We start from the raw sequence: 14082 nt of genomic DNA, 5'->3' as shown, positions 1-14082 counted from the left end.
AGGAGTTTTATTTTGTAAAACTCTTAATTTCCATGCGAGAATCCTTTGGGACTAATGAATGTTTGCTGGTTCTTTTGTCACTGAAGCTTTTGGGTTTTTTGTTTGTTTTCTCTGACCTTTGGAAATATACTGTATTGCATATTGTGGAGATGTACACCACCATTGTTAGACCACAGACATTTAAATCATCCCCGGTTGTCTCACATAACAAAGTAAAATTCTGATAGTGAGATGTCCTGCTGCCCATAGTGAAGATGATACACTGCATTTTGGTGATGTGTAACTCAGGATTGGGATGTCACTGCTAGGCTGCTGGTGATGTGTAGAAACTCTTACAATATCAGAAAGCTTAAGGTTGTCAAGGAGCACTAACTCAGTGGCAAACAAGTCTATACTCTGACTTCATGCAAAGTCTCTCTCTTTCCCAGTATTGACCCCTGGATATCTTAGAAGTTCTATTTCTGTTCTTTTTTCAGGTACTGGTACCTTGGGCCTCTGAAAACCAAAGCAGCTCATTTTTTCAGTACATTTAAGGTAAACATTAATTGTGAGGAAAGTGTTTTTGTTTGGGAAATGAACAGGCTGACTTTGCTTTGTATAATCTATTTGCAAGTTTTCGTGAAGGATTCTGGTAACAGTATAAAATGGGACTAAAACTCACCTTGCTAAAAAGCCTACCAATTGATAGACTTATTTCTGAAGAGAGGAAGGGGAAGAGAAATACTTTTAAAAAATATTTTAAAATTTTTGCTGCAAGATCACCAGGGGAAGCCAATAACCCCTTGTGAAACTGGTGAGCAGCAGTGAAGTGCTAAAGTGCTCAGCCACATTTTCTCAACAGTCTTTGTAATAACATTTCAGTCTGATTTATTCATGTGGCAGAAGGGTCTATAATTAGACTGCTCATGCACATTGATAATCAGGCTTCCTTGTGTAGTAAAATGAACATGAAGATGAATAGCTTTTATCTCTCCTTAAACTTTTCTGTTGCTCAAAATTGATCCTGGAAAGATTAAAATTTGACCTGCATTAAAGGTAAGGCATTTTCATTCACATGGTTTTCCTATTCTCTGAATATATAAGGAACCTCCTGGAAGGCAGTGAAAATGCCCAGGAGCTGGTATAGTAGATCAAATAGTCTAGCAGTCTAGCCATGCTGTCTGTGACAATGCTTCCTTTGTAGGCAGCTCCTGTAAAGGGAGACTTAATAGTGATGTATCCAGAAAAGCTGGGGTATGTTTTCCCCCTCCTCTAATCCACAGAAAATATAAGGTTATGCTTCTGTGTTCTGCCATTCTAGGTAGAAACCTATTCTTCTTTTCTGTCCACCTCCTTTCTCACTTCATTTGAGAAATTAGGCTCAGCTGGGGGTGGTCATAGTGGATTTCTCTGGTGAGCTATTAATTGTACATTAAAAAGATCTATTTAACCTGCTAAGGTTAAAGAGAAATGCCCACTTATTCAGCCATTTAGATAGAAAACTTTCTACCTGATCTCACCTAATTGTGATATTCACATTGCTTTATGTGCCTCTTATGTTATAATTTTGTTAATTTCTACAAGAACTGTCTCCAGCCTGTTGAGTTTAATCTCTTCCTGGCTTGTGTTTGCTGCTCCACACTTCATATTTTTTTGTTTTATTGGGTGTGTCTCTTGAAACAGGATGACCCTATAGATGGAAAAATGTAATTGGAAATATCACCTCTGATATTGGTAGGGGCATTGTTATGAGTGTTATCATCTCTTCTAAAATACACAGGCTTAAATATTATCACAGCGTTGCTGCTTTTCCATTTAATCATTAATATTTATTGTTTGTGTACTGCCCTAGTGGTACAACCTCTGTTTGTCCTGCTTATTATGTAAGCATGAGAGTGGAGTCCTTCCTTGCTCTCAGAGGTGTGAGGTGAATTAGTTTAACAACCTGTGCTATATGATCCAAAACTACTTCTGAAGTTTTGTACATAGAAAAATAACTGTACTGAGTTCATGTGAGCTCTTGGCTGTGTTGTTTTAGTATATAAATTTAAAAAACAATTAAATGATTCCCTTCCTAAGTCCTATGTTTGGAGCATTTCAGAAATTATTTTCAAAACAATGACAGGAAATAAACTTTGTCAGTGTCTGGAGATATTTCAAAAGCTGAGGTTCTTCTGTAACCTTGGTACTGGAATCTGAAATATCACCAAGAATAATGTGTTAGTACTTTTTTTCTTTTTTTTTTTTTTTTTTTTTTTTTTAAGATGCTTTATAAAGCTCACATGTCTTGCCTTAAGAGCTGTTCTGTTGCTGTTTAGAAGCACCTGACTATCAGGTCAGGTCTGGATTGTTTGAGTTGCTGCAGAACAAAGGCCTGTCAGGTTTTAGTGCGCCTTGGCTGCACACAGCACTGTAGGCTTTGTCTGGATCCTGCTGAGCAGTTGCTCTTTGAGGTTGCCTTTTTGCCATGCAGAAACCAACTGTGCTTTCAGACATTACTGTTGACCTGGCTGGTTTGGGTTCCCTCCAGCCAGAAGCATCTGTGTCACCCTGCCACATCAGCAGCAAAGGAAACATCCCTTCACCCTCTGTTCATAGAGAGGAAAATGTCCTCAGTGGGCAGGAAGGAAGGGAGGAAAAAGCTTCTGTGCAGGGAAGGATTAGATTAGTGGATTTGGGAACTGTGGGTAGTCTTTTTGAAACTGCAGAAATGTCATCTCACCAATAAACCTGGAGACTGGAGAGCCATAAAGTAGGCTGAGGCAGTGGGGGGGTTCTGAGTAGCTCTGCAGGACTATGTGTGAGTACGCGATAAATAGGCTACAGGACTAAACAGAATAAACAGGTAACGCCCTAAACAAAATGCCCTTTATCTTCTGTCTTTTCTTCCCATGTAAATCCAAGGAGTGGCCTCAGAAACATCAAGCTGCTCTCATGTACCTGGGTCCAACTGAGAGACCTCCAGAAGAGCCAGAGGAGAAATCATCCAGGCCTCCTTTGTATGTGAGGCTTTACAGACGACTTCGATTGTACTGGTCATCTCCAAAAGGTGGGCTGGGTGTGTTCTGGCATAAACTCACATGCAGGCTCTACTACTGTAACAGATCCAGGGCTGTGTTGTGTGGAGGGCATATCTACTTTACTGCTCTCTTTTTAGTTACTGTTATTTATTTGTTTGTTTCCTTTTTTTATTTTTTAAAACTTTGTTTTTTGTCAAGACAATTATAGTGGCATCTGTCAGAAATGGAACAGAGTAGTCCTGCCAGTGTTTGTGGTCTCATAAGAAAATACTCACTTGTAAAGAACCCAGGGCATTCCCTGGACTCAGACATGCCATTGCAGTGGAGGTATCCATTGAGGATACTTGGCATTTCTGGGTGAGCTTCTGGAAATCTTCCAGCAAAATGGCTTCTTAGTGAGCTGGGCAGAGAGGAGCAGCCCTTCTTTTTCCAGGGTGAGGAGAGTTGCTGACACAGAGCAACAAATGTTACTTTAAATAGAACAGTAAAATTTGGGCCATGCAGAAGGCCTAAATTTATCTTAGTATGTTAAATCTTTTCTGTACCATAAACTTTGTGTTCTCTGAGCCTCTCTTGGGTTGGGCTGTTGTCTGGGCAGTGCACATGGCAGGCCACAGGAGGAAGGAGAGTGGGTATTTTGCACAGTCTAGTGCAAAGACCTTGTTCTTCCTTGGCTAGCAGAGGTGATTCATGTGGGAGCATGAACCAAGTGACCTTGATATGAGAACTGAACTGTGGAGCTGCCTCCTGTAGAAAATGTTTTACCACAGCCTCCTGAGCACTGGATTCCTGTTTTTTTGGTACTAGCATTTAGTGGGTTTTCTAAATGTTCCAGTCACCAGCCCTGATCTGTTAATCCCTGGACATAAGGATTCACAGGGCTGTGATGTACTGTGCTTGACAGTCTTTTCTGATACTGTGTAAATGCTGATGGTATTTTTTTTTCTTTTCTTCAGTACGCCTAAGCTCCCTTTTAATTTTTTAATTAATAAAACTAGTGGCCAGAATGGCTCAGAGTGATTTTGGTGTCTGACATCTGCTTCATAGTGATTTGTGTAATTAAATTCCACTTAATGACTGATACCTTCTCTTCCTGATACACAGAATTACCCCAGGAAGTAGCCCCAGAGAACTGGGAAGAACTGAAGATGTCCACCATTGAGCTTTCCATTGCAACTCGGAACAGACAGCTTGATCTAACAGTAAGACCATAACATAATTGGATTCCAAATGCTGCCTGCCCACAGTTTTCCTGTCGCCCTGTTCTTTTGAGAGTTTTAAAGTTCTTCTAAAAGTTTTCTATGCCTTCTGATGTTTACATATTTCTACAGTAGTTCTCACACATTGTTCATATAAACAATGATTGTTTTGCATTCTTCTTTGTGGGAAGAGAGAATTGATGGCCTGTTGGTTTGACCAGTGTGGTTGGAGAGGTGGCAATTTCACCCTCCAATCCACTGTCACTTTTGGGATCCTATATATTACAGAGTCAGAAAATAAAATCTCTTTTGGTTCTTTTCTTCCTCTCTTTTACATCAAATATGCTTGTGTGAGTTATTTCGTGTCGTAGTGTGACATTTTCCTGTCGTGCTCCCATTCTTGGGTCTATATAAATAGCATTTACTACTTCATGCAAGAAGAGGTCCATGATTGAATCCAGGAATGGGCAAGTTTCAGATCCAGTGTGAAAGCAAAAGAGACCAGTGTAAAACTGGGATGCAGTGGAATCAGAAAGAATTTGTACAAGGTTTCAGAAGCCAAATAGAAGTTTTAGGATTTCCCGTTAGTAAACAAAGCACTAAGAAGCATTCCTTTCCTTCTTCACCTGTATGAGAGTGATTCTCTTTTATCAACTGCTGCTAGAAGGAAGCTGAGCCTGAGTGTCTGGCTGGAATTTTTGATTTCTCTCTCTTTTATAGACTTGCAGAGTGGAGTTAAAAATAATTGGTGCTAGGGAAATGACACTGATTTGAAGGAAAAGAAGTGCAGGTAGTTGAAAGAATAGAAGCAAGGCATCAAAGGAACGGTTCCTGTCATAACCTCCTCAGCATGTTCATGCTGTTCATTCAGTGTTTTAGAAGCTCTCTTTGCCTCAGGCTTGTGTTTTGGTGCAATTTGACTGCTGTGAAAGCTATTTGGATAGATGTCAGTCTTTAATTTTACAGGAAAATGCTTAGACAGTGATCCTATACTCATGAGCTTCCCTGCATTTCCTCCTCAAGGGTGCCGGAAACCCTTGGCACTCTACCCAGGTTAACATGAGGCTAACTTACTGCAACATATTTCTTCCTTAGAAGTCAGGGCCTTTAAGAACATGAAAATGTGAGTTATATTGATAGGTTATCTTGTAGGATCAGACCAAAAGAGCCGAAACAGGCCAATACAGTTTTTTTAATATTTTCCTGGTTTCTCCTTAGAGTATACCAAATGAACTTTAGTTGTAGTTTATGGTTTTACAGTACAGTGTCCTAGTAATGGTAGAAGCTAGACAGAGACTAGTATTTGGGTATTTTTTTAGTGGTTTTTAGGTAGCACTTGAACACAAGAGTTTTGGTTGTTGAACTGGATTGGAGCCAGTGATGTAAAGTAAAAACTGACCTACCAAGAACAGAAAAAGTCTCTGCCACAAACTAGCCCTTATGCTCTTTCTGTTGTTTTGTTTGTTTTGCCTCCCTTAGGCCTTCAAGATGCACTTTAATATTGGTTTTGAAAAGAAGGAAGGGATAGAGGGTTCTCAGGTCTCTTGCATAGCCTAGAAAAATTGACAAGTTCTTATTAGACCGGTTGTACTTTCCTGTTTCTAGAGTTGGAAGTATCTTGATACTGCATCTCTTTTTCTACAAGTGTGGACCCCTTATTATTGCATTGAAGTCCCTCTTGAGGGCTTGTCCTGTAGCCCTCAAAGCTGAACAGCATCTCTCTGGAATCAATACCAGGCCATATCTGATGACTGCTGCCAGCCACTCCTGTCTCTGTGTCTCACCTCAGATTCAGGCAGAGGCTGCCCCATTGAAGGGAAGCTGATAAAGCCATACAGGTGCAGCCCAGGCAGTGCCTCTGCAGAGCAGCAAAGTTACACTAATAGATGCGTTTATTTTGACTTTTGTCATTTTCCTTGCATCTGCACACTACAGCTTTGCCAGGACAAAAATATTTAAATACATAAAAAAATAAGTTGCATCTTAATCAAAATTGCTTTCCTGGAAAAAGCTGTACTGTATACTCAGTTTAAGGGCAGGCTGTAAATAGGAAAGAAGCTAAGTAAGGAATTTAAAGGGTTGTTACCAAGGACACTTTGGTTTCCTATTTGTATAATTTAAAATTCTCTTACTGTGGTGTTTGGTGGCCAAATGTTGTATCATTGTACTATTGCTTAAATTCATGAAAGACCCATTGAATAGAAATTAAATAAGTAAGCCTAAGAGATCTGCTATTGTCTTTAAATGTAACGAGAAGCCAAACGTGTGACTCACTATTTTGCTTGAATAATGAATGTTGAATAGTGAATAGTATTTATTGAATATTCATTAATAGGAAAACACTGTCTGTAATAAAGCATGAAATGCAGAAATGCATCTTCTGCCTCCTTTTGTGGGACAAAGGACTGCCCATTGTGTGAACATATTGCAGTATCGTGGGTGTGGTATTTTCAAATGTTAACTGTTTGTACTCTGAATCCTTTTTTGCACAGCGCACTGAGGACTTCATGGACATTTGCATTGAAGCAGAGAGTATCAGCAAAGGGGAGTTTGTTCACAGAGGGTGAGTATGGGAAGGCTGCAAAAAGGGGACAGGATCTCTGAAAAATATGCTGGTTTTCTCTCATAATGTACTGCCAAATTGAGAAGCAGAGAACTGCAAAGCACATCAGTCAGTACTGGTTCATGGGGACTAGTACTTTTGTTCTTTAAAATTCTTACACATCTTCTGTTTCTGTAAACAAGGCAGAGCTCCATAACCTGGAGTATTCAGAACCTAGAGTTCTTCCTAACTTCTGAGTTTGCTATACCTTTCATCTTTTCCCCTGTTGCTGTAAGTCAGTACTGCTTGGATATTACTGTCCTTACTGAGTTTTATAGGCAGCTATGCAGACTTAGCCCAGAATCTTTTAGCCCTAGCTGCTCAGTGGATTGAGAGGTAGGTCACAGAGCTGATTTGTTTATACTAGTGGTACCTGGGAATTCTTGAACTGTGTTTAGACAGGCCCTCGTCTAAGAAATGAGCTTCCTTGCCTCAATAGCTCTTGTGAGAAATCAGGTCTGAGCTGGAAGAACTTGGGAAGATGTGGATTTAAACAGGGACTTCAAGCAAATGTATTGGTCCTGCTTGTATGTGGAATAAGAAAGGCTGCAGGTATGAAGAAGCAGAGTGTGGAGAAAGTGAATGTTACTGCTTCCTTTGTGCTTGTGATGTTGTCTTGTAGTGTGCTTGTTCCTCCTGCTCTCACAAGAAGCAAATCAGAGCTGCCTTTTTCAGCTCCTCCTTTACATCCCACTCACAAACACATTGCGTCTTCAGTGCAGGTTTTACCAGCAACAGATATTCCTGCTAAATCCAGGGGAGCTCCCGTCCATATTACTTTTATTTTGCTGTTTTCTCAGTCTTTGAGCTCCCTCTAGTGAAATCAATGGGAGGATTTCATTGCAGTTTTACCTGCTTGTCATCACCCTAATAATTCCTGCAAGATACTTGTTTATGATACTAATGGCAACTCAGGCCCCTTATTTGAGCCTCCCAGGAGCCTCAGTGGGAATAAAATCTTCTGACCTATGCATACACTGTAAGTCAGGTTACCACCTGCAGCTGCTTTCAAATTGCATGAGCATGTGGACCGTGGTTGCTTGACACTGATTTCTTGTTTTGAAGGCTACAGAGGGAAAGGAGGAGGCAGTTTTCCTGTTGAAAGCAAGAGGAGCCTGGTCTCGTAAAGGAGAGAGATAAAGGACATGCAATTCTTGATTCTCAAACACTTTGCTAGCAGAAGAATGTAGATGAGCTTGTGTGACTTGAGGGAGGCATATTCAAGTGTATTCCCGGTGTAAATAATACCTCCTGTGTTGACTGGACATGCTTCCTGCAGTAGTGTGGCACATTTTGTGACTGCAGTTAGTGTTGTGCAGAAAAAGCCTCTGGGGAGCATTACCATTGCCCTGCTGTTGAGAGCTAATTAGAGGCAGTATTGAAAGCTTTGAGCTGTTCAAGCAAAGTTCAGAGAAACAAGCTCTTTTGATTAAATAGTGCCAAAAAGCCTGTAGGTAACAAAGACAAAGAGAGGTGTGGAGGGTGGGGGAGCAGGGGGAGGGGATGGTTAGTTGTACAGAGAGGAGTCAGATCAGAGAAAAGGTGCCCTGTTTTTTCAAGGCAGAATCAGGGTGCTCAGAGGTCTCGCTGTGCCTTTGCCAGCTGGATTTGAGTTAAGCCCATTGTCAGAGGCCCCTCATTGCCTAGCACCAACAGGGTTTGTGTTTGGAAATGTGTGAAACAACTCTTTCTTTTTTCTTATTTTTTAGCATATAATTTAAATACCAGAATTTGGGGGGCTGAAAAAGGTTTTTAGGGGAAATAGCCTTTCAGTGCAGATATCAAGGGGTTTTTATGCTGGAGAGGGCACTGACATGAGCTGATGAGAACTGATGGGTCACACAGAGAAAACCACACATACGGCAGGAAACTACCATGGAGACTCAGGCAGTGTGTGTGTGTGTCTGGGGAAGTATGGGGGTGCATTAGTGTGCTGATGGGTAGCTGCTGTTGGATTTCCAAGAAAAGAGGCAGTCATCCCAGGTGTACAAAAGTGTCCTCTGGCTGTGGATCAGATCTGTGTTATCAAGAGCATCCACAGCAGTCATAGAGCTGATGTTTAGATGAGGTGGGGGAAGAAGAGTTGTGTAGAATGGAGTGCTTAATAAGAAATGCTGCAGGGAAGGAGAGCAGGCATGGAAAGTGTGGCAGCAGTAATCCACATCCTGGTAGCCAGTTTAGATTCTATATGTGAAAGTATGGAGAGCTGTCACTCCAGGGCACAATTACAGTTATCATCTACAGTGCAGAAAACTGGGTTTTTTGTTAGAGGTTTTACTCTGAATCATGATGAATTATGATTTTTTTTTTATGCTGAACCACTAAAGGGGCAATCACTGCAGGTGGAGTTGTGTCTTATTTACTTCTACCAGTGTTCTCCTTTGATTAATCTTTAATTCCATGTCTTCGCTCTTTTGAGTTTACCTTGACCCCACAATTACATCTCTGTAGAGCTTCATGTGCCTTCATTGGCCAAAAAAAATCTGCTCGCTCACCAGAGTATGCCTTGTATGTATCTAGGACCTTGTATGATAAACTCCAAGCAGGTTAAACTTTATGTGAGGAATCTTGCTGCTCGTTTGAACAGCACTGTATAAACTGACAGTATTGCATGCCATCAGTGATTTATAATTTATATTGCTGGAGGATGTTTAATTCCCTCACAGTCGCTCATCAATCTTTTAGTGTATACATATTTGATTAAAACCAAACTTTACACAGTTAATATTGCTTCCGTCCTTCCCTGCCCTTTGCTTTGCTTTTCTTCCTTGTCTTTGATTTTCATCTCCTATTTCAACCCTCTCTTCTCATGTTCCTTCTCTGGGATTTTCTGTGACTTTAGAAGCGATGCCTTCCTCAGGGCATAGAAGACTTGATGTACAGGGAGATTGACATGCTTTTGTGAGTTCTTTTCCTAGGCAATATTTAAATACACCCTTCTTTCATGTCAGTCTAAAGATGGAAATTTGGGGACAGCAGGCATTGCCTGTTAGAGAAATATCTGTGATAATTCTGCCATGCTTGAGAGTTGTGCTGTATTAACACTGTAATTCTGTGCTGTTCTCTTTGCTGTTTGTGTGTTGCTGTCTTCTGGAGAAGGGTCCAGACTGAGAGGCTGCTGCCTGGGATGCAGTGTACCCTTTGCCAGGGGTCAGTCAAAAGCTTATGTGTGTGGTTCAGTCAGGAGGCAGAGGAAAGTCAGCACAGCCCAGAGCTTGTGCTCACTCTGCAGCAGCACTTGTGGGGAAAAGGAATTGCAGCACACTGTTCTCTGACAGCTGAGCCAGTGACAGGACAGCAGCCTAAGCCTTGAAAAAGGCCATGTGGCACTTGGAACACCAGCCTTCCAAGACAGGAAACTGCATTCTATGTGCTCCCTTTTGACATCAGCAGAAGTAGGAAAGGAAGCAGCACTTAAATAAGTACAGTACATAAATAAGAATCTCACAGGCACCAGAAGAGAGAAACTGTCAAACTGGATATGTTATTTGGAATAGATAAAATTATGGGGATTTCTTCATGAGTGATAACAGAAGCAGCTGATAAGAAATGTCGTGCTGATTGGCTTTGATATGAAAAATGTGGGGGGGTTGTTTGTTTTTAGATAGTAATTTAATGGTTCAATGTAACTATAATTCTATCTTTTTTTTGCTTAGGTTGCTTAGGTTGTTGGTAAGTTTAGGTGCATGAGATATGAGGAGATGGTAATCACTACAGGAAGTGCACAGTTCAGCATGGAAGTGAAGAGCACAAAACTCTGCTCAGTGTTCAAATATAATTAGAACCTCAGAGCAGAAGCTGGTTGGAGGCTGTCAGTCCATTATGATATGCATTGACTGCAGCAGAAGAGGGAAGGTCTCTTCTACTTTTTTCACAGTTAAACACACAAATATTTGTGTATATAACCTCTAAGTTTACCAAATGTGTAGTGATTTACCACAGCAAAATGTCATCTCTGAAGAAGGCTGCTTCTGAGAGAAGCATGTCCTTACCTTAACTCTCTTTTGGTTTGGACAGAAGTCAAAAGGTGCGTGATCCACATATGTGCTCTGAAGGGAGTCAGCGCATCCAAGCCAGCAGATGCATCTTGCAACTTCCAGAGGTGAGAAGCTGAGAGAGCTGAAAAACTCTTTCACTTTGTTTCTTGTACCTGTTGATGCTGCACTTTGAGAAATTCCTATTCTAAATCAGGGAGATTGATTATACTGCAAACACTCAGTTCCACAGTGCAGCCAATGAGTCCCTTGCCAGAAGAGACATACTGAAGTTCCCCAAATTGTCTGTAAACCTGAAGGGGGAGCTTTGTTCTGCCAGGAAATAGTGGCAGATCTTTTATGAAGGCAGTCATGGTGGTTAAAGGGTCTCTTACTTGAGTTTATTGCATACAAATGGGAAGTTCCACCTGAACATGAGGAAGAATTTATTTACTATACAGATAACCAGGCAGTGGAACAGACTGCACAGAGAGGTTGTGGAGTCTCCCTCACTGGAGATAATTAAGAATCATCTGGACACAATCCTGTGCAATGTGCTCTGGGATGACTATGCTTGAACAGGGAGGTTGGATGAGATGATCCACTGTTGATTCAAACATTCTGTAGTGCTGTGATACGTGGATCTTCTTCTCCTATGCCTTACAAAGCATTGTACTGTATAGAAGAAGATAAATATTAGAGACAAAGGAGGGGTAAGACAGGACAGGGGAGCTGAGATCAGTATAAGGAAGTGCCTCAAAACTTTGAAATTATGAAGCTGACAAAGAAGACAAAGTTGTGCCTGCCTGTGTAATTTAGATTCATCTTTTCCTGCCTCTGAGCTGTTATTGCAGACCTGGGAGGACAGTTTCTTGTTTTTATAAGGACACGAAATCAATCTCATAGATAATTTCTGTTTTCAAGTGATCTATCATTTGGCAAAATAATTCCATATTAAGGGATAAAGAATGTGTTGAAAGGCAAAAAAATCTGTTGATACCAAGTAAAAATCCTGAATTATGATGTCATTATTAACCAGCATCTGAATACTTCCACTGAATTCAGATCATGGCAGATTTGTGATTCTGAAAGAATACTCTGCAGTGCTGGGCTAAGTACAGCTGGGCCATAAGTACGGGTTGTGGTATAAAATGAGCTGTTCATACTGCAGCTGCTGCTAAGATCTTCAGAACATGAGTGCATGGTACAGAGCAGTGCTGTTCAACTCCATGGCCCAGCTCCAGTGAAGGAACTGGAGGCAGCCCAGATGAGTCTCACCAGCTTATGCTGATGGAGGTGGACTGCTGTGCTGTACCTCTGACTGCCAGAACTTGTGCCAGTTCCTCTAGTCTGTGCTACTCTGGTGTCCCAGTTCCCTGGGAGTTGGTTTGAGTACCCAGGTAGCACAGCCCTCCCGTGAGTCAAGGGCACACAATGCAGTCACTGAAGTTGTTTTTAGGTAAAGTCAGCCTGCCATTTTGATGAATGGTTTTAATCACATGGTGACTTTATCAGCATTAAACACTTGGGAAAATTCTACTGCTGAGTAATTCCTAGCCAGTAAATTACTTTGCATCTCATGTTTCAGATCAATATAGTAAAACAATGCTGAAAGGGGGTTTTTAACATGGATTTAATAGAAGTTACTTAACAGGCATTTCTGCAGATTAGTTTATGTCACCACTGGCAGACCCAAGATCTAAGTGCACATAATTGTAGTTCCAGTAGAAAAGAATCCTTCAGTATAAACAATGTGGGTCATTAGAGCTCCCTAGCATTTAATTATTACTAATTAGTAACTAGGTGAGGTAACATCTCGTGCACCAGACTCCTAATACATTCTGTGCAGTGAAGGATAGGTCTCCGTGCATTGTGGAGAGAAAATGGGCTGGAAGGCAGAGGCAGGGGGTCATCTTGGTTGAGACTGAGCTGAGTATGCAACTATGTTTTATTAGTAAAATCAGCATTACAGCCTTGCTGAAATAATGTTTGATGTTTAACTGTCACTGCACGCAGGGCACTGAGGGATCCTTTGGCATTGATAATGAGGAGTATGAAGCTATGCCTGTGGAGGTGAAGCTCTTACCCCGCAAACTCCGGTTCTTCTGCGATCCCAGAATGAGAGAGCAGCTACTGCAGGCAGCGGTACAATGAGAATTCATGGCGCAGGGGCCAGTGCTCACCAGTCTTACCAGGGTCTCTTCAAGGCTCATGTGACCTAACTAACTTGTTTAACCCCACTTGACTAAAAAGCCTTTTGGCTATTTTTATGTGTGAGGTACTTCCATTGGAAGTGTATGATTTGACTGATCACAGAGGGGTTAAAAAGGCAAATGAAAATTCTGAAAAATGCATGTTAACTTGATGGCATCTTTTTTTCCACCTCCCCTAAGAAGTCATCATTGTTCCATTTACAGCACTGCAGGCTGAGTGCTGTGTGCCAGATGCTACTGCTGTAATGCCATTGTATATTAAAGTAAAATTTAAGTATACTTGTCTTTGTGTTCTAAGAGTTTAGGTTTACTTTACCCATGTAAAAATCTTGCAAAACCTGGGATCCTGGAAAAAAATATTTGGTGGGGAGTAATGCTGAGGAATTCTCTGAAACATTGGAATTGCCACATTAAAACAGATGGTTGGTTATCTACCCTGTTACAAAATAAACTGGAGGTTGGTGATACAAAGCTCGAGAGCAAGGTTAAAAATTCACCATATGTATCTGGATAAGATATTTTTGTTAATTTTTTTCATCTTGCCAGATTCAACAGCACAGAGTTCCAGTAATTATATAGTAGAAATGTATTCCTTTGATCAATTTAGGTATATTGCGCAGAAGCAAATTGGAAAACATCATTGACCCAAAGCTGTATGAAAAGTTTTGGAAAGCTATTTAGAAAGACTCTTTAACAAGCTGAGTGAGTCTCTTTTTTGTTGTTTTTGGTTTTTTTTTGTTTTTTTTTTTTTTTGTAAGTATTCCTTTTATTCCTGCAGTAGTATAATTCCAGTAAGGATATCCAAATTAAGTTTATTATTTATTGTGTCTGATTGCTCTTGTCTAATGTAAACAGTGCTCACCACTCCATATGCAACCTCCACCCCCCTTGAGCCTCAGTACCATAATTAGTTTTGTTGCTTTTATGAGCTTTTGTTTATAGCTTGCTTTAATTGCTGAAAGGAAGTATTACTGACTTAGGCAAGCTTATCTGTTGCCCTTATTCTTACTTAGAAATTCGCATGATTCTGCCTTGCTTACTAGAAGAAAGAAAATTACCCTTATTTTTCTGACGTGGTTGTCTGTAGTCAATGTG

The 14082-nt window shown here is 40.8% G+C and overlaps 1 protein-coding gene across 3 annotated transcripts in view; it reads left to right on the top strand.

Annotated features, from left to right (window-relative positions):
* AGK (acylglycerol kinase) overlaps positions 1-13266 on the top strand; it is a 35459-nt gene extending 22193 nt beyond the window's left edge. For all 3 annotated transcript variants that reach the window (XM_053977883.1, XM_053977882.1, XM_053977884.1), the window contains 6 exons: positions 477-534; positions 2884-3028; positions 4104-4201; positions 6691-6761; positions 10818-10902; positions 12791-13266. In XM_053977883.1, the coding sequence (XP_053833858.1) occupies positions 477-534; positions 2884-3028; positions 4104-4201; positions 6691-6761; positions 10818-10902; positions 12791-12928 (595 nt within the window). In that variant the 3' untranslated portion in view covers positions 12929-13266. The remainder of the gene's footprint in view (positions 1-476; positions 535-2883; positions 3029-4103; positions 4202-6690; positions 6762-10817; positions 10903-12790) is intronic.
* The last annotated feature ends 816 nt before the right edge of the window (positions 13267-14082 follow it).

The sequence above is a fragment of the Vidua macroura genome, chromosome 5, assembly GCF_024509145.1.
Source record: "Vidua macroura isolate BioBank_ID:100142 chromosome 5, ASM2450914v1, whole genome shotgun sequence".
Taxonomy (NCBI): domain Eukaryota; kingdom Metazoa; phylum Chordata; class Aves; order Passeriformes; family Viduidae; genus Vidua; species Vidua macroura.
This window is presented reverse-complemented; position numbering and strand designations above follow the sequence as displayed.